Source organism: Schistocerca serialis, chromosome 5 (assembly GCF_023864345.2).
Source record: "Schistocerca serialis cubense isolate TAMUIC-IGC-003099 chromosome 5, iqSchSeri2.2, whole genome shotgun sequence".
NCBI lineage: Eukaryota > Metazoa > Arthropoda > Insecta > Orthoptera > Acrididae > Schistocerca > Schistocerca serialis.
This window is the reverse complement of record NC_064642.1, coordinates 477,553,309-477,579,357: the sequence shown is the minus strand read 5'-3', so window position 1 is coordinate 477,579,357 and position 26,049 is coordinate 477,553,309. Positions and strand designations below refer to the sequence as shown.

The 26,049-nt window shown below is 42.5% G+C and overlaps 1 protein-coding gene across 1 annotated transcript in view; it reads right to left on the bottom strand.

The window, feature by feature from the left end:
* Positions 1-3,098: 3,098 nt before the first annotated feature.
* LOC126482009 (opioid-binding protein/cell adhesion molecule homolog) overlaps positions 3,099-26,049 on the bottom strand; it is a 361,349-nt gene continuing 338,398 nt past the window's right edge. The window contains exon 8 of the mRNA XM_050105976.1: positions 3,099-3,184. Coding sequence (XP_049961933.1) covers positions 3,099-3,184 — 86 coding nt within the window. The remainder of the gene's footprint in view (positions 3,185-26,049) is intronic.

Genomic DNA, 26,049 nt, shown 5'->3' with positions numbered 1-26,049 from the left:
GAAACAGGAGATTTCAACATCTCAAGCACAAAAATACCTGCCCGCTAAAAAAGACGAGTCTCCCTCTCCATGTCATGGTCATAAAAAGTTTTCGCCTGGCGTTTTCTTTTTGGGATATACTATCTGTGAGTCTATACAAGGACCTGATGCCCGCTGCAGTTCCATGCATCAAAAGGTACAAGCCAGTGGCACTCCCCCTGCGGCCTCCATGAACCTGTCTCTGAGGATGGCTGCCTCTTATGGCTTCTAGAATGTCCGTGTCCCTTCTAATCATCCAGTGTGCTTCCAACACTGTCCCGCAACTACACTGCTTGCAAATATGAATTAAGTGTAAGAGAATAGGAAGGCTGCATTAGTTTTTTACCGTAAATCACTAGTACTGGGGAATATTGTTTTTATTGATGTAAATTAAGTATTCTGATCAAATGGGAGTTCCATTACTGCTCTACATACGTTGTGAGACTATTTCAGGGCCGGCCGAAGTGGCCGTGCGGTTCTAGGCGCTGCAGTCTGGAACCGCGAGACCGCTACGGTAGCAGGTTCGAATCCTACCTCGGGCATGGATGTGTGTGATGTCCTTAGGTTAGTTCGGTTTAACTAGTTCCAAGTTCTAGGGGACTAATGACCTCAGAAGTTGAATCCCATAGTGCTCAGAGCCATTTGAACTATTTCTGGAAAACCTGTCCCGTAATACTGGTCTTCCATTCATACTGTTCCCTCGTGGTTCTTGTAAGTATCCATCTTTTCTTAAAGCTTTTTCTTGTTTTGGCCAGAATTCCGAACGTCTTGCAAAATTTCACTTTGTCGAATGCCTTTTCAAGTCAACAAAATTTACAAACATATTCTGATTTCTCTTACGTCTTGCTTTCATACCAAAAGCAATATTTATCTGGTTGTCTCTTTCCCCCAGTGGTTTAAGAAACTATGAAGGAATGTTAACTACCTCTTCAGCCTTATTTAAAGATTTATTGAACTCTAATACTGGGTCCCTTATGTCTTCTATATTGACTCCCATATATTCATCACTCACGTAATCATAAAAGTCCTTCCTCTTATAGAGTCCCTCAGTGTATTCTTTCCCCTTACCCACTCTCTCATCTGCGATTGACAGTGGCATTATCACTGCAGTCTTGATTTTGACACCCTTGCAATTAATTTTACGAAAGGTCGTTTTCATTTTCCTATATGCAGCATCTGTCCTTCGGACAATTATTTCCTTATCGATTTCTTCACATTCTTCCTGCAGCCATTTCATCATCAGTTCTCTGTTTTTGTCAGGATTCCTAAGTGACTCGTGTTTCAGTATCGCTAAATTTCTCTAAACATTTTTGCACTCTCTTCTCTCGTCGACCAACTGAAGTATTTGTCCTTTTGCTCAAGCTTTTTTCATACCTATGTTTGTCTTTCCACATTCTGTGAGTACCCTTTTGTAGATGTCCATTCCACATCAATTAAGCCACCTACTTGGCATTCATTACAGCAGTATCTACAGCCCCAGAGAACTTCAACCGCATCTCAGCATTTCTCACTACTTCGCTATCCCACTTCTCTCTACACTGATTCTTCTGAACGACACTGTTAAACTTCAGCCTCCTCTTCATCATTGTTAAATTTTGATCCGAGTCTATATCTGCTCCAATGTATGCCTTACAATTCAATATCAAATTTCAGAATCTCTGCCTGCCCATGATGTAATTCAGCTTCAATTTTCAGTTGGCTTTGGGACTTTCCAACTCTAGTGACTTTTTAACTATTCAATCACTGAACTGTTCACAGTAACAGAATTGCCAACTACCTTCACGGTCAAGATTAACTTATTTCATTAAGAGGTTTAAGTAAAAAGAAAGAACCAAGCCTATGGAAGAAGTATGTTCTCTTTCAATAAGTTTACTTTGACTATGGATCCCAATCTACAAATCACCATTAAAATTTCTTCTTGGTAAAGGATATAGCGTAGGTACACAATAGTCTGCAACCTCAATTTCGAAAAAGTCAGAGAGAATTCTTAATAATGCTTCCCGTGAATTGCTTTCGTTAGGATCTTTAATGGGCATTAAAGAACTTTATTTTTAGTTGTCCGTACTATACTGGAGATCTTCGGAAAAGCGATCGGCAACCTTTCCGGCAACTTGGGCACGCGTGCAGCCGACATGGCGTCTGCACGCCTCAGCGTCACGAACCCGCTCTGTCGAAGTAACGGACGGATACCAGACGGTGCTCCCAGCGCTACCAGAGGTCGCCGTTCCCGAGGGACCTATTCATGTGGCGACACATGTGACCAAAAGATAGTGGCGCAAGTGTTCTGCCGCCGGCCGCTATAAAGGTCGGCGTCAGAGCTGTACAGGTCAGTTCTTCCGGCTTCGAGAGCGTTAAGTAGCCACCGGGCGGGCTATCCACCCGATCGTCTTAGAACGCTCTAGAAGTCCATCATAGGGACATTCGTAAATGTTTCCCTTGGTTAAATTAGACTGCATCCAGGACAGACTATTTTGTTCCTGTTCTGGTATTATTCAGGACAACTTAATCCTTTTAGCCTACGTTCCATGCAAGTGTATTTGTCTACGAAAATAATAGGTGTGTTACTTGTTCACACTCTGGAATCACACTCTGGAATCATACTGTCATGTCTTCATACCTGTGAGACACTGTATTTGTGATTTTGTTATTATCGTCGAAGCAGAGGTTTCTTTCCTTGATAAATGAGGTTTAGTAAACTTTGATCTCTGTTTTCCCTGTGCCGGTGTGAGCGACACATCAGTCAGTGTGTTCACTACGTGGTGCTTCTTCAAGCAACTGCGTGAAAAATTGTTCCTTTCCCGTAGAAAAACGCACCACTAATCCTCCAATTTTTGTTCCTTTTCTAAATTTGTGTTTATAGAAATTCAGTTCAGAAAGATTAACATGATTCAGCAGGAATGTTACACGGTATCTTTTCCTTCACATCGTAAGTTTAACAATATCAACATTAAGAAATAATTTAAAATATGTGGTGGGTATCAGTAGGCTCAAGTAATTTGGAACTTAGCGAAACTGAAAGCTTCGTGGTGCTCACCTTCAGCATCTTTATTTCAAATAGAAATGTATTTAGAGGCCAAAAATTACGTACCTTTCCTTTTGGAAATGTGCTGCGAATTCGACAGCTCCAGAACTTCGTTGCTTCTGGTTTCGAAATCACCTTTTCTTCCTGAAAACAAAACGAAGTATTTTAGGAATTTACTAAAATTACGCATTTAGACGTATGGAAGGCCGAAAATCTCTGATCATGGTCATTGCTGAAAATATTTCCCACGCCACACTATGTATAAAAGGAAACCAACACTAAGTATAGAAACGTTTGTAATGTAAATAATCTATTTTAGATCGTTAAATCTGCTGTCGGGCCGGCCGGTGTGGCCGTGCGGTTCTAGGCACTTCAGTCTGGAACCGCGTGACCGCTACGGTCGCAGGTTCGAATCCTGCCTCGGGCATGGATGTGTGTGATGTCCTTAGGTTAGTTAGGTTTAAGTAGTTCTAAGTTATAGGGGACTGATGAGCTCAGATGTTAAGTCCCATAGTGCTCAGAGCCATTTGAACCATTTTTCTGCTGTCGGTGTCCGGGTATGTCTAACACGGTTAGTCTATATCAATAATAAACGAGCCAAAAGTCAGATAATCTAGCTCCGATCTGTAACAGAATCACACTATTATCTCCTACAATTCTGAAATGTGAATATCGCTTATTAAAGTTCTGCTTAGGAAGATAAATTGTTCATAAGACATTCTTGTGTAATCTGGTTACACATGGTGCAGGAAAAGAGTGTGACAATTACCTGGGTAGCTAAATGCTTAACAATTGGAGTCTATATTGCTATCCAGTGATGTAGAACGAATGTTGTTATGTATTTTTAAAAGCGCACTGAGTCCACCATAAACGCGTCGACCGAGCGAGGTGGCGCAGTGGTTAGCACACTGGACTCGCATTCGGGAGGACGACGGCAGTGGCGTTGTATGCGTCAGAAGACGCAAATGGAGACAACTGTCATGCGCACGACCCATTGAAGTCGGTATAAACACGCCCTTTACACTGCTGCTGCCAGCCCGCCCCTGATGGGGAATGGAAATGACAATAATGGGGAAAAAATCGGGTACACGGCTTTTCCTCCTTTCGCGTCTGCGATGTTCGCCGTGACTGTCTCAGTGCAGGATCGCGCTGTGCTTGTAAAGCTGTTTACAAGAATGATGACTGAGCACACGTCGCTCTGCAGAAGTTCCGGACACTGATGGGTTTGAAAAAAGGCGTTGGTCCGCAGGTCTGCATAAAATGATTCGGAAATTCGAAAATACGGGTTCTTTTAGTGTGCAACTTGGTACAGGCAGAAAAGGAATTGATTCGACGTCAGTGGAAGCAGTGGACACAGCAATGCAGGAGGAGACGAGTGGTGGTATGCAAACGTGTAGTGCACGGAGAATTGCCCGAACATTGGACATACGTGTGAACACTGTGCGTAAAATCCTACGAAACATTGTTTTTTGCTATCCATTCAGAATTACCCTTGTGCACGAGTTTCTTCCTGTTGACCTGCCAACAAGACAGACCTTTGCTTTAGAATTTCTTGCTCGCATGGAACCGGACAATGATTCGCCGTGGAAGATTTTGTGGACAGGCGAAACTCACTTTCACCCGACAGGATATGTCAATAAAAAGGAATTGTAGGATTTGGGGAACCGAAAATCCACACGCAAATCAACCAGTACCACTTCATCTAGAAAAGGTCACTTTGTGATGCGGATTTACGGATTCATTTATCATAGAGCCATATTTTCTCGAAGAGACTGGTGCTTCCGGTCCTGTTATCTGTACCTTCACAGGTGAACGCTATGAATGTCTCTTGCGTGACCACGTCATTCCAGGTCTCCAACAGTGTGGATGGGATCATTTTTATGCAGGATGGCGCACCTCCGCGCATTGGAAATCCAGTCAAGCAGCTCCTGAAGCCCCATTTCGGAAATGCTAGCATTATCAGCCGCTATTTCCCTACAGCCTGACCGTCCCGATCACCCGACCTTAATTCGTGTGACTTCTGATTCAGGGGCTATCTGAAAGGTGTTGTGTTCAGTGCAAAGTTATCTGCATTGAAGGCACGCATTGCGCAAAGCATTCTGAACAAGACAGTGGAAACACTTCGATCAGTTGTGGAACATGCTGTTTCTTGATATCTACTTGTTGCAGAAAACTGTGGACATCATACTGAACATGTTTTGCGCTAGTCACATGGAAATTAATAATCAGATTAAAACTGTGTGCCCGAACGAGACTTCCTGGGTGTGACAAAGCCAAGTCTCCGCAATATCCTTTTTTCCAGGAGTGCTAGTTCTGCAACTTTCGCAGGAGAGTTTCTGTGAAGTTTGGAAGGTAGGAGACGGATACTGGTCGAAGTAAAGCTGTGAAGACGGGGTGTGAGTCGTGGTTGGGTAGCTCAGATGGCGCCGGGATGGTAGCTCAGCGTGTTTGGTTAGAGGGTTAGCTACCCTATGTAATAAAAAACTGAGTGAATGGATCAACTAAGTACCTAAACGGGTGTCATCGGACGTCCGCCCCGAACAAATTGAACGAACAGTATACAACGAAATGAGACAAAAAAAAAGAAAGGTTGGTAGAGCACTTGCCCTTGAAAGGCAAAGGTTCCGAGTTCCACTCTCGGTCCGGCACACAGTTTTAATCTTTAAGGATGTTTCATATCAGCGCACACTCCGCTGCAGAGTGAAAATCTCATTCTGGAATAATCCGAATTGATTTTGACTGATGCTTTTTATGCAGTTTTTGGCCTCAGGACCATTACCAACAGATGTGAGTGATGCTTTTTATGCGGTTTTTGGCCTCAAGGCAATTAAGAACGATTTTTTTCCATCCGATGTGATACGACCTTGCCTTGGTGGATGGGCTTACGTAACTAACAGTATCACACTTGTACACCCATGCACACTGAATAGTACAGTTGTTTAACGTCAAACGTACGTCTTAGGCACTGTTGTACGATTCATTTGTCATTGTAGTCGACCACTATTAATTTATCATGCATACAGCGCCATCTATTGCTACATTTTGTAACTGTTTATATTTCGTCTGCCATACGTTTTCCCCATTCTCCGATAATATTCCATTGCAATGCGCGTCATTCTGAACAGTGGTGTTATTTCCACAGCGGTTTGAAAGTTTAATTATAATCACGCTGTATGTTCCGTGTCCAGATATCCGTTTTTGTATGCTCAATACAGCTTGTCAATGACATCTTTCGGCGAGTCAAGAACACCTTTTATTCAGTTAATGCTTCAAGAAATCGGTGTGATACCTGCTCGACGGGGAATTCCGTTCACACGTGCAGTGCCCCTCTTGAGCATATCGCACCGCAGTAACAAAAGTGACAAGTCAAAAAATTGCAATTTTTAGTTTATTCACTGAAAAATACGTCTGAAGTGCCCAAACGTGCACGAAAAAAGTCACATCTGTCTCTCGCAATTTGTCTGTGGCAGTTGTGCTGTAGTCTACTTTATGATTCGCCAAGGCAAGAACATTGTCCCTTTAAATTTGCTACTGGCGGGTGTACCTGGGTCATTCAACAGTAACGCTTTTCACGTATAAAATAAGTTGAACGTAATTTTTAATATAGTTCAATATTACAAGCCGCGTGGGGTAGCCGCAAGTACTAGGGCGCCCGGCCACGGTTTGCGCGGCTCCCCCCCGTCGGATGTTGGAGTCGTCCCACAGGCAAAGGTATTTGTGTTGTGCTTACCGTAAGTTAGCTGAAGTTAGATTAAGTAGTATGTAAGTCTGGAATTGATGACATCAGCGTTTTAGTCTCATAGCAACATACCACCGTTATTACAATGTCTGTGTTTATAGCGAGTCTTTATCTTACATAACAATTTGCTTTAGACATGGAAATATACCGGGTGATCAAAAAGTCAGTATAAATTTCAAAACTGAATAAATCACGGAATAATGTATATAGAGAGGTACAAATTGTTTCACATGCTTGGAATGACATGGGGTTTTATTAGAACCAAAAAATACTAAAGTTTAAAAAATGTCCAATATCATTCCTCAACAATAGCTGTAGTCGAGGAACAATGTTGTGAACAGCACTGTAAAGCATGTCTGGAGCTATGGTGAGGCATTGGCGGCGGATTTTGTCTTCCAGCATCCCTAGAGACGTCGGTCGATCACGATACACTTGCGACTTCAGGTAACCCCAAAGCCAATAATCGCATGGACTGAGGTCTGGTGACCTGGGAGGCCAAGCATGACGAAAGTGGCTGCTGAGCACACGATCATCACCAAACGACGTGCGCAAGAGATCTTTCATGAGTCTACCAATATGAGGTGGAGCGCCATCCTGCATAAACATCGTACGTTCCAGCAGGTGTTTATCAGCTATGTGGGGATGATGCGATTCTGTAACATATCGGCGTACCTCTCACCCGTCACGGTAGCAGTTACAAAACCAGAATCACGCATTTCCTCGAAGAAAAAAGGCCCGATAACGGTAGATGTGGTAAATCCAACCCATACCGTGACTTTCTCGTCGTGCAATGGAGTTTCCACGACAGTTCTGGGATTTTCGGTGGTCCAAATTCTGCAGTTATGGGCGTTTACAGACCCTCGGAGCGTGAAATGAGCTTCGTAGGTCCACAACACGCTACTCAACCAATCTTCATCTTCCGCCATCTTTTGAAACGCCCACACTATAAATGCCCTATGCTTCACTAAATCGCCAGTTAACAGTTCATGATGGCAATAGATTTTGTACGGAGGGAACGCCAACCAAACAGTAGTGTATGGAATGCCGGTGCGACGTGGGACTGCACGAGCGCTGACTTCCCCGTGCATAGATGAACCCGCTACAGTCTCCATTACGTCCTGAACTGTCTCAGCAGCATTACGCCTTGTGCTTGGTCGGCCACTACGGGGTCTATCGTCTAAACAACTCGTGGCTTCGAGCTTCAAAATCATTCTCGCCACAGCTGCATTTGTCACCGGACCTTGACCCGTTCGAATCCCCTTCCTATGGCGATAGGATCGTAACGCCTTGACTAGCAAATTTCCCATTCTGATAATACAGCTTCACTAAAAGTGCCTTTTCGGGTAACGTCAACATGATACGACTGCTGGCGCATCTGATTCTCTCTCCCATTACAGCTCCTTTTATACATGATTGTCATGACCAGTCACTGACGTTTTGCTGTCCAGCGCCATCTGTCGGACATTTTGTGAACTTTGTTTATTTTTTGGTTCTAATAAAACCCCATGTCATTCCAAGCATGTGTTCCTTTCCCCCATCTGCTCCTATTCCTCGACCACAACCGCATTCTCTACACCTCCCGCCGTCTTGAAGCCCGTCACCTCCTGGTTGCTCCTCTCCTCTCCCATCCCCGCCCCCTGCCACGTCTTCACCGTTGTGTCCCCCCTACTCACCATCTCTACACCCTACATCTCCTTGCCTAAGGCGGCTTTCCTCAACTCCCCCTCCCGGATGATGCCCTCTCTCCCTCCATTTATCCTTCCTATCAACTCTGATCCTCACCCCCCCTCCTTTCCTCCGTCCTTTCCCTGGGCTCCCTCTTCCTGCCCCCCCCCTCCATCCTGTGTTTTCTCCCCACCTACCCTCTCCCTATCACCTTTCTCCCCCCCACCCCCGCGTCCTTTTAGACTCCCCTCCTCTGCCTTCCCCACTCTCAGGCACGCCTGCTCAGCACCCCCCCCCTCTTATGTATCTTCATCTTCCATTGGCTCCTTTACCCCCTCCCCCTTCACTTTTCCTCTCCTTCCCCCCCCCCTTCTTCCCGTCATCTGACCAGTTTCCCCCCACCTGCTCTCGGGTGTGGTATGTCATATTTGTGCCAATTTTTTAGGGCAGTGTTTAAGTGAGTGTTCAGTGTTGTGCGTCTTTCTGCAGTGTTGCGAACAGAAATCATGCTGTCGCTGGGTGTGCATTTTATATCTCTTGTGAACAGAAACCAGACTGTCGCCGTTGTTTTTAATTGTCTGTCTATTCTTTTTTCTGCTTCTTGTGTATTTTATTAGCATCGTCCACCCTGTGTTTTATGTTTTAAGCTCCAGTATTTTCTGCCATTTTACCTTTAAGTCACCGATTTTATCGCCAACTGTTATTATTTTTATTATCTTCATCTTTTTAAAACAAATTCTGTAGGCTGAAGAGCGGCGTAATAAGCTGCTGCCAGCCCGCCCCCTTTAGGGGGAATCGAAACTCAATAAAGGAAAGGAAGCTTGTGTATTAATTTTTACCTCTCTATCTACATCATTCCGTGGTTTATTAAGTTTTCAAATTTATACTGACTTTTCGATCACCCGGTATATAAAGCAACAGACACTGTTTTGACGATTACAGCTGTTGTAAATATTAGGAAGTGTCGTGCGTTGCAGTATACAAGAAAAATAGGGAAATTTCTGTTATAAAGGAAGTTCATATTGAGTCAATCTTGCCGGTGGAAAGTATTCCTACGTTCCACAAGTCGGGTTATGATGCTATGTTTTCGGAAGTTATGTCACTTAAATTTTAGCTTATTTTCACAAATTATAATTTTGGGTTTTTTATTTTGCTAATAAAACAATTTCAACTCGTTTTCAATTTCTATTCTAGCTTAAGTACTAATTTGGCCAGAAGGAGATGCTAATGTCATATTATACTACAGTGAGTAAAGAAAAATATATATTATTTGGTGTGAGAAAGTGGCATAAGTATTATGTGAGGGGTCATAGCAAAAACAAAAAAAGTTTTTAGAGAATCAAGAAAAGTGACACATCTCAAAAGATTAATTAATAATTGCCTTATACCTCCTGACATTCGACGAGAAGAGAACTATACGTTCATATTATAGTTGTATATAAAATATAATGAAATTTACTGCCAAAAATAGCGGAAATTTTAAGGAAGGTCATACAATTTTACAGAATTCCTTAAAGTCAATTTTTCTCACGTAGTGGATTTTTGAGTTGTGTCACTGTTCTTGCTGTGACGCGATATCACGGTAGCGCGATGTTTTGCGCTTCCTTCTGCCACTACCCTTCTGCCTTCATTGTTTGTCACCATAGTTTCATCTATCATCTTCATACCATAATCATTGTTTCCTGAGGCATTGCAGTTCAGCCTCGAGACGTTCTTCACCGCTAATCCCGTGGGCCCTCTTGGTTTAAGTGCGCAAAATGGATTTCTTCTGCGTGGGATGGTGATGGGAGCAGGCATGTAGGTACCTGCCGATGCCCGTGGGCTTTCTGTATACCCTGTGGCCAAGTTTACCACCAGATTCTCGATAAACTTTCAGGTCGAGGCAAGGCAGCACCTCATTCTTTTCTATCTCCGTAGTGCACTGAATTTTGCTGCGCTGCTGTCTCAGGTGCTGGCGGAAGTTCTTTAGCTCTTCTTCTCCATGTGGCCACGTAACGCAGGTGCAATCAACATATCGGCGCCAGCATTCTTGGCGTGAAGGCGCGGACTGGAGTTCTGTTTCTTCACATGCTTCCACGAAGGTATCTGTTGCAATAGGCGACACAGGGGAACCCATAGCTCACCGTCTGACTGTTTACAAAATTCTCATTTCCATCTGAAATAGGTAGTCGTTAAACAGTGGCGCGCTAGCTCGCAGACATCGTGTGCGATGCGTTCCTTTAAGATGTTCACTTTCTCTGACAGTGGAACATTCGTGAATAAAGACGTCAAGTCGAAGCTAACTTAGAAATTTGTGGTAAGGTCTTATGGGACCAAACTGCTAAGGTCATCGGTCACTAAGCCTACCCACTACTTAATCTAACTTAAACTAACTTACGCTATGGGCAACACACGCACCATTGCCCGAGGGAGGACTTGTACCTCCGATGGGGGGGGGGGGAGCCGCACGGACCGTGACGAGGCCCCCTGGACCCCGTGGCTACACCGAGACGCGAAGCTGACTATTAGGTCTGTAGCCGAGGTTAATTTATCTTTTAAAAGTGCAACAAAGTGGGTGGAGTCCTTGATGTATGAATCTGTGTAGGTCACAAAATGTGGAAATTTCAGAGCCAGTTCTTTTGCTAGACTATGTCGGTGAATTAACGCTCTTCATAATCGGCCGTAGAGGAAAAGTCTCTCTGTGGTCCTTAGTTACACCATATATCCTTGGTGCCAGTGGAACTTGGTGATGGGTCTACTGATCGCGTCGAAGTTCATTCAAGTTAGCTTTAATAATGCTTGCATCGGTTTGATAGCCAAAGCCTTGCAGACAAACAAAAATTACGCGAAGCGAAATGTAATGTGAGGAGGGCTATGCCAGAGGCGTTCAATGAATTCGAAAGTAAAGTTCTATGTACTGACTTGGCAGAAAATCCTAAGAAATTTTGGTCTTATGTCAAAGCGGTAGGTGGATCAAAACAAAATGTCCAGACACACTGTGACCAAAATGGTACTGAAACAGAGGATGACAGACTAAAGGCCGAAATACTAAATGTCTTTTTCCAAAGTTGTTTCACAGAGGAAGATTGCACTGTAGTTCCTTCTCTAGATTGTCGCACAGATGACAAAATGGTAGATATCGAAATAGACGACAGAGGGATAGAGAAACAATTAAAATCACTCAAAAGAGGAAAGGCCTCTGGACCTGATGGGATACCAGTTCAATTTTACACAGAGTACGCGAAGGAACTTGCCCCCCTTCTTGCAGCGGTGTACCGTAGGTCTCTAGAAGAGCGTAACGTTCCAAAGGATTGGAAAAGGGCACAGGTCATCCCCGTTTTCAAGAAGGGACGTCGAGCAGATGTGCAGAACTATAGACCTATATCTCTAACGTCGATCAGTTGTAGAATTTTGGAACACGTATTGTGTTCGAGCATAATGACTTTTCTGGAGACTAGAAATCTACTCTGTAGGAATCAGCATGGGTTTCGAAAAAGACGGTCATGTGAAACCCAGCTCGCGCTATTCGTCCACGAGACTCAGAGGGCCATAGACACGGGTTCACAGGTAGATGCCGTGTTTCTTGACTTCCGCAAGGCGTTCGATACAGTTCCCCACAGTCGTTTAATGAACAAAGTAAGAGCATATGGACTATCAGACCAATTGTGTGATTGGATTGAGGAGTTCCTAGATAACAGGACGCAGCATGTCATTCTCAATGGAGAGAAGTCTTCCGAAGTAAGAGTGATTTCAGGTGTGCCGCAGGGGAGTGTCATAGGACCGTTGCTATTCACAATATACATAAATGACCTTGTGGATGACATCGGAAGTTCACTGAGGCTTTTTGCAGATGATGCTGTGGTGTATCGAGAGGTTGTAACAATGGAAAATTGTACTGAAATGCAGGAGGATCTGCAGCGAATTGACGCATGGTGCAGGGAATGGCAATTGAATCTCAATGTAGACAAGTGTAATGTGCTGCGATTAGACAGAAAGATAGATACTTTATCATTTAGCTACAAAATAGCAGGTCAGCAACTGGAAGCAGTTAATACCATAAATTATCTGGGAGTACGCATTAGGAGTGATTTAAAATGGAATGATCATATAATGTTGATCGTCGGTAAAGCAGATGCCAGACTGAGATTCATTGGAAGAATCCTAAGGAAATGCAATCCGAAAACAAAGGAAGTAGGTTACAGCTCGCTTGTTCGCCCACTGCTTGAATACTGCTCAGCAGTGTGGGATCCGTATCAGATAGGGTTGGTAGAAGATATAGAGAAGATCCAACGGAGAGCAGCGCGCTTCGTTACAGGACCATTTAGTAATCGCGAAAGCGTTACGGAGATGATAGATAAACTCCAGTGGAAGACTCTGCAGGAGAGACGCTCAGTAGCTCGGTACGGGCTTTTGTCAAAGTTTCGAGAACATACCTTCACCGAAGAGTCAAGCAGTATATTGCTCCCTCCTACGTATATCTCGCGAAGAGACCATGAGGATAAAATCAGAGAGATTAGAGCCCACACAGAGGCATACCGACAATCCTTCTTTCCACGAACAATACGAGACTGGAATAGAAGGGAGAACCGATAGAGTTACTCAAGGTACCCTCCGCCACACCTTGCGGAGTATGGATGTAGATGTAGCTGTAGATGTAGAATGGTTTCACTCAAAAGACCCTCCATTAGTTTATTTTAATCACATGATCTGAATAATTTTATTGACTGTGACCACTGCCGTGACCACAGCCACGGAAGCCTACACTTTCATTTACTTATTTTATTTCCTTTTATCTCATACCATAGCCGGCCGGTGTGGCCGATGGGTTCTAGGGACTTCAGTCAGGAACCACGCGACCGCTACGGTAGCAGGTTCGAATCTTGCCTCGGGCATGGATGTGTGTGATGTCCTTAGGTTAGTTAGGTTTAAGTGGTTCTAAGTTCTAGGGGCCTGATGACCTCAGATGTTAAGTTCCTTAGTGCTCAGAGCCATCTCATACCATAATCCTTTCTTAAACTTTAGCCATAATGTGATAAATGTTAACTTTGTCGTGTATGAACGTGTGACTGATTGAAAGTGTAAACACTGACTAATATGGCTTTATGTCACACTTATGGTGTATACACTGAGGTTACAAAAGTCATGGGATACCTCCTAGTATCGTTTCGGACCTCGTTTCGCCCGGCATAGTGTAGCAACTCGACGAGGCATGGACTCAACAAGTTGCTGGAAGTCCTCTGCAGAAATATTGATCCATGCTGCCTCTAAAGCCATCCATAGCTGTGAAGGTGTTGCGGTGCAGAGTCTTGTACACGAGCAGACCTCTCGATTATGTCTCGTAAATGTTCAATCGGATCCATGACGGGCGATCTGGATGGCAAAATCAATTGCTCGAATTGTCTAGAATTCAAATCAGTCGCGAGCAACTGTGACGCGGTGGCATGGTACATTGTCATCCATGAAAATTCATTGGTGTTTGGGAACGTGAAGTCATGGAAGACTGCAAATCAAGTAATCGAACACAACCATAACCTACTCCATTCCATGTAAACACAGGCCACACCGAGCCGCCCTCGTCTTGCACGGTATTTTGTTCACAACTTAAGTCCATAGCTTCGTGAGGTGTACGTCACTGTTGAAGACTACCATCAGCTCTTATCAACTGGAATCCGGGCTCAACTGACCAGGCGACGGTTTTCCAGTCGTCTGAGGTCCAACCGATATGGTCACGAGCCCAGGAGAGGTTCAAATGGCTCAAATGGTTCAAGCACTATAGGACCTAACGTCTGGGGACATCAGTCCCCTGGACTTAGAACTACTTACACCTAACTAACCTAAGGACATCACACACATCCATGCCCGAGGCAGGATTCGAACTTGCGACCGTAGCAGCTGCGTGGTTCCGGCCCGAAGCGCCTAGAACCGCTCGGCCACGGCGGCCGACTCCCAGGAGAGGCGCTGCACGCGATATCGTACTGTTAGGAAGGCACTCGCGTTGGTCGTCTGCTACTATCGCTCGTTGACACCAAATTCCGACTCGTTGCCGTGCGTCCCATATTGACTTTTATGGTTATTTCAAGAAGTGTTGCTTGTCTGTTAGCACTGCCATATCTACGCAAATGCCGCTGCTCTCGATCGTTAAGTGAAGGCCGTCGGACATTGCGTTGTCTGTGATGACAGGCAATAACTAAAATGTTGTATTCTCAGCACATTCTTGACACTGTGGATCTCGGAATATTGAATTCCCTAACGACTTCTGAAATGTGGTGTCCCATGCATTTAGCTCCAAGTACCATTCCGCGTCCAGAGTCTGTTAACTTCCGTCGTGCGGCTATAATCACGTAGTAAACTTTTTCACACGAATGTCCTGAATACAACAGCTCAGCCAATGCACTGCCCGTTTATATCTTGCATACGCGATAGTAACGCCGTCTGTATACGTGCATCCAGCGACTTTAGCTACCTCGGTGTATGCGATCGTAGAATTCTCTCTCTAGATGAGTGGTAACGTCCGCTGACCTTTTGCATAACCAGCGGAAACAACAGTTTGTCCCGCACTTTTAAAACATTCATCTTGCTATTAGTCATTCAGACCAGTGTGGGATTTGTGGAAATTTCCACCGAACTCATGTTCAAGTTTTGTACAGTAAATTAGTGAGAGGTTGGAGTAACGGGTGCTGACATTTTTAGCATCCACTTGATTGTGGGAAGCGTTTGGCGTCGCGGCGTCGATTTTCGGCGCATCTCTTAGTCGTAGTCTGATTCTTTGTTGAGAAACATGTGCTGCTTTAGCGCGCACTTAGGATAAAATATTTTGGTTGGGAATTCAGTTCATGATTTCTTTCATAATTTATCTTATCCGTGCCGTAATTAAATTCGGTTACTAAGGGAATTATGTAGCAAAATTTTGTGTGTGTGTAAATTTTATCAGTTTTCAGTTCAAGGTTTGGAAGAGGAACTTGATTTCGTTATTCATCCAAGTTAAGATCTTACCATTGTGCTCTACAGATTTTCGCAAATAGAAGCCAGGTTTGATAGCAATCGCTTGGGAATTATTAGTATTTCCTCTATGTGCTGTAGCGAGTGTTTGAATTTTAATGCGTTCAGAAGAGCTATGCGTCCCATACTTTCAATGATATCATACTTTTCTGACACAATAATGACCAGAAAATTTGTTAAGATGCCAAACCTTGTAAGGAACCATACAGTGAGATGGCGAAAATCATGGAATATCTCCTAATATCGTGTCTCACTTCCTTTCGCCCAGCATAGTGCAGCAACTCAACGTGGCGTGGACTCGGAGAGTTTTTGATGAGTCTTTGGAAGTCACGTGGAGAAATGCTGAGCCATGCTGCCTCAACAGCCGCCCATAATTGCGAAAGTGTTGCCGGTGCAGGATATTGTGCACGATCTGACCTCTCGATTACTGTTATGTTCCATAAATGAATCGAAAATAACCATTCCCACTCTATGGTCGATTCAGTTGGACCAGAGGACACAGTCCATTCCATGTAAACACAGCCCACACAATTATAGGACCATCACCATCTTGGACAGTGCCTTGTTCACAGCTCAGGTCCAAGGCTTCATGGGATCTGCGTCACAGGCGAATCCAGCCATCAGCTCTTAGCAACTGATTCGGGACACATCTCACCACAATTTTCCAGTTGACTTTTGTTACCTCACTGTAATGGTAAGAGGATTTCTGCTTTAATAATGAGTTCTAAAGCTCAATTAGAAAACATTTCGTGTTAATAACTTTTTTCATCATGAAGTATTGTCAGCAAATCTTTTCGTTTACGTGCATTCCATGTCCTGTAATTAGTGAGAATAGCTGCGATGCTTGAAAAATTATTTTTTTAACTGTTAATGAAATTATTTATTCCCTGATCATACGGGATGAAAGTCGTTTAGTCAGATTCCATTGCGTGTTGTAGATAGATCATTGGTGTAAACCTCACTATATTCTCTAATATTGATAAGAAGCACAATAGCTGCACAAAGTCCATTAGATACAGCGAAAGTTGTATTCGGTATCTTTAATAGCGCTTAAGTTAAGAACCAAACAGGATCAGACGATCGATAGCATCAACGCGTAATGTTAAATCTAACTGAAGGAACAACGGACACCTTCTGAGCTTTTAAAGTAGTACAGCTATACTAGCAGAATTGATTTAGTACGTTACGGGACTTTGTCTGGTCGATGGTTACTCAAATTTTGTTACTAATGCTGTTGTGCTACGCAATAGCTCCAAGTACCCAGTTGCCATTTACCAAAATGCCATGGGAAAGGAACAACGAAAGCTTTCTGTAGCTACAGCACTCAGTGCCTAGGAAGCCTAAAGGATTGACAGATACGAGAATTCCTCTGCACTTCCAGAGCCATTTGGTCCGACGCAGGCCTTAGTGGACGGAAGAAGCCAGGTCCAGAAGAAGTTTTACCTCAAGTTCCGTGTTTCTTAGTCAGGCTTAATCATTAATCAACCCTTTCGATCACTACAGGAGCACTGACTGACGGGCCTTGAAGCCGACAGCGAATAATATCTTGTTTACATGTCTACGTTAAGGCTGACGTTTGTATCACGTTTTCTGCTGATGGCGGGACAGCGGTCTGTGGAGCTGTTGTCTTCTTACTATTTTATCACGTTCCACACTCTATGTCGCTGAAGTCTTTACGAAGTTTCTGTCCAGTGCCACGGGAAACAGCACATAGTTCCAATAAGTGAAAACGTGATAATTTGATAGCTATAAATGTTAGAATTTACTTGTGAAACTCAGAAAATTCACAACTTGTTAGCTAAAACTTTTTTAAAAATTACACCTCAATAGATTTCATATTGTTGTAGTTGTGGTCTTGTATCCAGAGACTGGTTTGAAGCAGCTCTCCACACTACTCTATCCTGCACAAGCCTCTTCATCTCCGAGTGACTACTGCAACCTACATTCTTCTGAGTCTGCTTGGTGTATTCATCCCTTGGTGACCCTCTACGATTTTTGCGATCCACGCTTCCCTCCAAGACTAAATTGACGATCCCCTGATGCCTCAGAACATGTCCTACCAACCTATCCTTCTTCTTGTCATGTTGTGCAACAAATTCCTTTTCTCCCCAATTCTATTCAGTACCTCCTCATTAGTTACGTGATCTACCCATCCAATATTCAGCATTCTTCTGTAGCACCACATTTCGAAAGCTTCTATTCTCTTCTTATGTTAAGTATTTATCGTCCACGTTTCACATCGATACATGGCTGCACTCCACACAAATACTTTGAGAAAAGACTTCCTGACACTTAAATCTATATTCGATGTTAACAGATTTCTCTTCTTCAGAAACACTATCCACGCCATTGCGAGTCTACATTTTAAAACGTCTTTACTTCGGCCATCATCAGTTATTTTGCCAGCTGCTGTGGCCGAGCGATTCTAGGCGCTTCAGTCCGGAACCGCGCGACTGCTACGGTTGCAGGTTCGAAACCTGCCTCGGGCATGGACGTTTGTGCCGTCCTTCGATTAGTTAGGTTTAGGTAGTTCTAGGTTCTAGGGGACTGATGACCTCAGATGTTGTCCCATAGTGCTCAGAGCCATTTGAATCATTTTCAACCATCTTTTATTTTGCTACGCAAATAATAAAGCTGATCTACTACTTTGTCTAATTTCCTAATCTAATTCGCCCAGCATAACCGGATTTATTCCGACTACATTCCTTTGATGTCCATCTTATATCATCCTTTGATGATGCTGTCCATTCCATTCAACTGCTCCTCCGGGTCCTTTGCTGTCTCTGACAGAATTACAATGTCATCGGTAAACCTCAAAGTTTTTTTTTTCTTCACCATGGATTTTAATTCCTTCTCCAAATTTTTCATTTGTTTCCTTTACTGCTTGCTCAATAAACAGTGTGAATAACATCAAAGATATGCTACAACCCTGTCTCACTCCCTTTCCAAACACTGCTTCCCTTTCGTGCCCCTCGACTCTTTTAACTGCTATCTGGTTTCTGTACAAATTGTAAATAGCCATAAGCTCGCTGCATTTGACCTATCACCTTCAGAATTTGAAAGAGAGTATTCCAGTCAACATTGTCAGAAGCTTTCTGTAAGTCTACAAATGGTAGAAAAGGTTTGTCTTTCCTGAATCTATCTGCTAAGATAGTCGTAGGGTCAGTATTGCCTCGCGTGTTCCAACATTTCTACGGAATCAAATATTGATCTTCTCCGAGGTCGGCTTCTACCAGTTTTTCCATTCGTCTGTAAAGTATTCGCTTTAGTATTTTGCAGCCGTGGCTTATTAAACTGGCAGTTCGGAAATTTTCACACCTGTCAACACTTGCTTTCTTTGGGATTGGAATTATTATATTCTTCTTGAAGTATGAGGATATTTCGCCTGTCGCACATATCTTGCTCACCAGATGGTAGAGTTTTGTCGTGACTGGCTCTCTCAAGGCTGTCAGCAGTCCTAATGGAATGTTGTCTCCTCCCGGGGCCTTGTTTCGAATTGGGTCTTTTCAGTGCTCTGTCAAATTCTTCACGCAGTATCATATCTCCCAATTCATCTTGATGTGCGCCCTCTTCCATTTCCATATTATTGCCCTCAAGTACATTGCCCTTGTATAGACCCTATATATACTCCTTCCACCTTTCTGCTTTCCCTTCTTTGATTACAATTGGTTTTGCATCTAGAGCTCTTGATATTTATATAAGCGGTTCTCTTTTCTCCATGTTTATCTATGTTACCCCTAGTGACATATGCCTCTATATCCTTACATTTGTCCTCTACCCATCTCTCCTTAGCCATTTTGCACTTCCTGTCGATCTCATTTTTCAACTGTTTGTATTCCTTTTCGCCTGCTTCATTTACCGCGTTTTTATATTTTCTCCTTTCATCAATTAAATTCAGTATCTCTTCTGTTCCACAAGGATTTCTCCTAGCCTTCGTCTTTTTACCTACTTGATCCCCTGCTGCCTTCACTATTTCATCTCTGAAAGGTACGCACTCCTCTTCTACTGTATTTTTTCCCCTGTTCTTGTCAATCGTTCGCCAATGCTCCATCTCAAACTCTCTACAACGTCTGGTTCATTCAGTTTATCCACATCCCATCTCCTTAAACACCCACCTTTTCGCAGTTTAGTTTTAATCTTCAGTTCATAAGCAATACATTGTGGTCAGAGTCCATATCTGCCCCTGGAAATGTTTTACAATTTAAAACCTGATTCCTAAATCTTTGTCTTACCATTATTTAATCCATCTGAAACTTTCCAGTGTCTCCAGGCCTCTTCCTCGTATACAATGTTCTTTCATGATTGTTAAACCAAGTGTTGGCTATTATTAAGTTATGTTCTGTGCATAATTCTACCACGCGGATTCCTCTTCCATTCCTTACCCCATTCTATGTTCACCTACAACTTTTTCTTTCTCCCACTACCGAATTCCAGTCCCCCATGACTATTAAATTTTCGTCTCCCGCCACTATCTGAATAATTTCTTTTATCTCATCGTACATTTCTTCCATGTCTTCAACATCTGAAGAGCTAGTTCGCATACACAGATCTACTACTGTGGTAGGTGTGGGCTTTGTGTCTATCTTGGCTACAATAATGCGTTCACTATGCTTTTCGTAGTAGCTTACCCGCGCTCCTATTTTTTGTATTCATTATCAGACCTACTCCTGCATTACCCCTATTGATTTTATATCTATAACCCTGTATTCACCTGACCAGAAGTCTTGTTCCTCCTCCCACCGAACGTCACTAATTCCCACCATATCTAACCTTAACCCATCCATTTCCCTTTTTAAATACTTTAACCTACCTGCCCGATTAAGGGATCGGACGTTTCACGCTCCGACCCGTAGTATGCCAGTTTTCTTTCTCCTGATAACAACGTCCTGCTGACAAGTCCTCGTCCGGAGATCCGAATGGGGGACAATTTTACCTCCGGAATATTTTACCCAAAAGGGCGCCATCATGATTTAACCATACAGTAGAGATGCATGCCATTACTTTCAGCTGTTGGCAGTACCAGCACAGCTAGGCCGTTTTGGTAATGTTACAAGGCCACGTCAGTCAAATTAGATTAGATTAATACTTGTTCCATAGATCATGAATACGACACTTCGTAATGATGTGGAACGTGTCAGGTTAATAAAAGATGACTGTACAAGATATTACATTACACATAATATTGCATGACACTAATGGTTAAGTTGGTGTTCTTGTTGTTGTTTTTCCCTTAATTTATATCTAAAAATTCAGCCAATCAGTAGTGAAGATGTCATATTGAAATTCTTTTAATGTATTTTTAAATGATAGTTGGCTATCTGATGCTGTTTGGTAGGTGACCAAAGACTTTTGTGGCAGCATAATTTACCCCTTTCTGTGCCAAAGTCAGAATTATCGCTGCATAGTGAAGATCATCCTTTCTCCTGGTGTTATAGCTATGCACACTGCTATTACTTTTGAACTGGGTTGGATTATTAACAACAAATTTCATAAGTGAATATATATACTGTGAGGTAACTGTGAGGATCCCTAGATCCTTAAATAGATGTCTGCAGGATGACCGTGGGTGGGCTCCAGCAATTATTCTGATTACACGTTTTTGAGCAATGAATACTTTTCTACTCAACGACGAATTACCCCAGAATATGATGCCATACGAAAGCAGCGAATGAAAGTAGGCATAGTAAGCTAATTTACTGAGATTCTTATCACCAAAATTTGCAATAACCCTAATAGCATACGTAGCTGAACTCAGACGTTTCAGCAGACCATCAATGTGTTGCTTCCAGTTTAACCTCTCATCAATGGACACACCTAAAAATTTTGAAAATTCTACCTTAGCTACAAACGTCTGTTCAAAGTCTATATTTATTACTGGAGTTGTGCCATTTACTGTACAGAACTGTATATACTGTGTTTTATCAAAATTTAAAGAGAGTCTGTTTGCTGAAAACCAGTTAATACTTTTGTGAAAAACATCATTTACAATTACATCACTTAGTTCTTTGTTTTTGGATGTTACTACTATACTTGTATCATCAGCAAAAAGAACTAACTTTGGATCTTCATCAATGTGGAATGGTAAGTCATTAATGTATATCAAGAACAGTAAAGGACCTAAGGCTGAACCCTGTGGGACCCCATACTTGATAGCCCCCCAGTTTGAGGAATCAGCTGTTGTTTTAACATTACATGATCCACTTCTTCCAACTTTCTGCATTCTTCCAGTTAAGTATGAATTAAACCATTTGTGCACTACCCGACTCAAACCATAATGATTTAGCTTATCTAAAAGAATTCCATGATTTACACAATCAAAGGTCTTTGAGAGATCACAAAAAATACCAGTGGGTGATGTCCAGTTATTCAGAGCATTTAATATTTGATCAGTGAAAGCGTATATAGCATTTTCTGTTGAAAAGCCTTTCTGAAAATCACACTGACATTTTGTTAGTACATTATTTTTACAAATATGGGAGCCTACTCTTGAATACATTACTTTCTCAAGAATTTTTGATAGAACTGTCAGAAGAGAGATTCGGCGGTAGTTGTTGACATCCGACATTTCCCCCTTTTTATGCAATGGTTTTACAATGGCATATTTCAGTGTATCGGGGAAAACACCCTGCTCCAAAGAGCTATTATGTGGCTGAGAATCCTACTTATCTGTGGGGAACAAGCTTTAAGTACCTTTCTGGAAATGCCATCAATTCCGTAAGAGCTTTTACTTTCCAGTGAGTTTATTATTTTACTGATTTCAGAGGGAGAGGTTGGTGGAATTACAGTTGTTTCAAACAGCACAGGTATGGCCTCTTCTATTAGTAGCCTTGCCTCTTCTAGTGAAGATCTAGATACTATTTTCTCCACAGCGTTTAAAAAATGATTATTGAAAATATTTTCAATTTCTGATAGTTTGTTAGCACACTTGTCATTCAGTTTTATGACACTAAAGTCTTCCTGTGCTCTTGGTTGCCCTGTTTCCCTTTCAATAATATTCCAAATTGCTTTAATTTTATTATCAGAGTTACTGATCTGAGACATGATACACATGCTTCTGGACTTTTAATAACTTTTCTTAGCACCGCACAATAGTTTTTATAATACTGAACAATTTCGGGGTCACTACTCCCTCTTGCTGTTAGATACGGTTCTCTTTTACGGTTGCAAGATATTCTTATTCCTTTAGTTAGCCAAGGTTTTTTTATATGTTTTCTTAGAATTATGTTTAACTAATGAGGAAGTATTGAATAGGATTGGGGTGAAGAGAAGTTTGTGGCACAACTTGACCAGAAGAAGGGATCGGTTGGTAGGACATGTTCTGAGGCATCAAGGGATCACCAATTTAGTATTTGAGGGCAGCATGGAGGGTAAAAATCGTAGAGGGAGACCAAGAGATGAATACACTAAGCAGATTCAGAAGGATGTAGGTTGCAGTAGGTACTGGGAGATGAAAAAGCTTGCACAGGATAGAGTTGCATGGAGAGCTGCGTCAAACCAGTCTCAGCACTGAAGACCACAACAACAACAACATTTTCTTGGGAAAACAGTTTTCAAATACCCTTAAAAATGTATCGTGCAATAAGTTATATTTCAAGTTTGCATCGGGTTCCTTATACACTTCATCCCAGTCTAGCTGCTGTAGGCTTTCCCTAAAGTTTGCAATATTTATATTGTTAATTGAACGCACTGCTTTGAAAGTCTGATTTGATATACTGCATGGAGCTATGTCATGTACTGTAACTAGCTGTGCACGATGATCTGAAAGACCATTCTCAACAGGATAAGCATTTATATCCGTAAACTTATCTTGGTCTATAAAAAAGTTATCTATCAATATACTGCTGTTCTTTGTTATCCGAGTAGGAAAATCAATGACGGAGTTCAAATTGAAAGAACTGAGTAATACTACAAGGTCATTCTTCCTATTACACTCTTTCAGTGAATCAACGTTGAAATCCCCACAAATGATAATTTGCTTCTCCCTGTCTGACAGATAGCACGACAAAGCATCCACGTTTTCCAGAAATAGCTGGAAATTCCCTGAGGGGGACCTATACACTGTTACGATTGTGAAAGTGCCATCATTTAGTTTAAGTTCAGTGGCACAAGCTTTCATACGTTACTTTACACTAAATTCTTTAGTTTCTAAATTTTTTACACTGTGGAAGCTTTTGACATATATGGCAACTCCTCCTCTCATCATATTATCTCTACTTACATGTGCAGCTAATTTGTACCCATTGATGCTAACCTTTTGCATATCATGTGATGCTCAGACAGGCATTGTATAGTACATCTATTGCATTCTCAGTTTCTATATCTTCTAAACAAAGCAGAAGCTCATCAATTTTATTCTTCAATCCCCCAATATTTTGATGAAATATACTAACATTATTTTTCACTTTACTTTTGTCAGTATCTTGAACTTTTTTAACATCTTTCATACTTGCCTGGCTGCGTTTCCCACTGGACACTTATCTTACACTAAAAAAGAGTTTCCACCATGAGATGTAGTTCCTCCCCCCTTTAAATTTCCTGCTATCAGCCCAGCCAGTTTACCCTTCCCTTTCTTGTTGAGGTGTAGGCCATGTCTAGTATAGTCCCACCTACAGAGTGAATCAACAGGAACCACACCAATGTGTGACCCTGCACCAGATCCAAGTAGCCGTTCCAACTCCAAATTAACTCTCGTGACAGAAGAGCTCAAATGAGGTCGGTCGTGGCACTCCAGAACCGACACAAACCCAACACTGGTATGACTCGATGTTGATGCAGTCTTTGCCAGGTCACACTCTATGCTGTACCCCGGATCTTTGTCAATACTGTTGCCCTGCCCACCCACAATAACCACGGTATCTTCCATAGTGAAGCCTCTACATGGTGAACCTAAATCCTCTGTAACCCGCCCCAGTCCAGCACTAGGTTTGAAAAACTTGTGACCTGGTTTTCTGACCCTAATTCATCTTGCAGAAGTTGGCCCACACTCCTAGGATGCGAACTACCTAGCAACAAGACTTCCTTTCTCTTTGCAGACTTCCCTACAGTCTTATTCAATTTGCTGCTGAAAGCTTGTTGAGCCCTGTTTACATCTACTTCTGTGAGAGGCTCATCAGTTTCTGAGGCAACAGGTCAAACCTATTTTGTACATTAATAACAAAGCTGTCAGAAGAATTTCTTGGCCTGTTCCTTATGCCTGTTGCCGCTTCCCACCCCTGTTTGCCCTTCTCCCCCCTTAACCTGCCCAGTTCTCGCCTAGCCTCATCTAACTCAGCCTGAAGGGCAGCAATTTTCCCTTCCAGTTCCACAATCTTTCTATCTCTACTGCATAGCCTACAGAACCACTGACGAGTCTCGCTCATTTTCCCAATTCCCAGGCCACTACAATCGCCCCAATGAAAAAAGTTACTACATCCATCACACCAGACCCGGGAGCTAACGATTCTACGGCACGTTAGGCACTTTACACTCATGATACAAATCGATTTTAGTGACAGAAAGACAATTAAGTTACCGGAAAACAATGAAAATACGTGTACGAAAAATTAGGCCTACTCGCGATTATGTAAACAGTGGTTCAGAAGTTTTTTAGTGGAAATTACTTAAGAGATGACGACACTCTACAGATATAAAGGGGCAGCAAACGTATTTAGCACACTAAACTATCAGTAAATGCACTTAAAATTGCGTTATGAAGTTTAATCTGAAAGCTCAAAAGTTCGGCCTGGCCGCGATATGTAAACAAAAGGAACCTTACGTGATTACTGTGAAAATACGCGAGTAAGACAAAAACCTTTAATGGTACGCTTGAAGAGCACTATAATTAACGTAATAAATTAGTTTAAAGTGTTAAAAACAGTTTATTACTACTTAAATTACTTATCTTGTACGAGAGCTGTGACTCAGACGTCCGTATAGCAGTCAATCATCCATAGCCCCTGCAACTACTGGAAAGGCTGCTGCCCTCTTCAGGAACCACACATTTGTCAAGTCTCTCAACAGATACCTCTCCGCTGTGGCTGCACCTACAGTACGGCTATCTGTGTCACTGAGGCATGCAAGCTTCCCTACCAACGGCAAGATTAATGGTTCATTATATTTTATATTTTGAGTAGCCTGTCTTCGCTGCGTCAACCGATATACATCTCTGAGGAATAAATAACACATATTTGTTTATTCTGATTTCTCAAGGGAAACGACAAATAGTATGTGATTATATATAAAAAGTAAATCTTGATATGTGTTTCACTATCCGATGAAACATTGTTGTCGTACACTTCCACGAACTCATTATAGTTTGTTGTAGCGTTGTTCTCCTCCAAATCCAGAAAACGAATTACCTTGTTAGTCAACTGGGCAATTGAGTTTTAGCTTCTCTGTGGGTGTGCAACGGTAATGTGGTGGTAGAATTTACCCAGAATTCGAAGTTTAAGCGTCCTGAGAAAAAAATGCGAATAACTGAGAGTTCTACGAGGGGCGTTCAATATTTAATGCACGACTTCCTTATAGTCGGCCCGTTTCCGTTTAAAACGCAGAATTTGTCGTGGGACGTCCTGGAATACTCCAGCTTTAGCGCCTATAGTTTCATGAAGGTGCAATCGGTGGCAGTGCTATATGTAGCCTTCAAAAT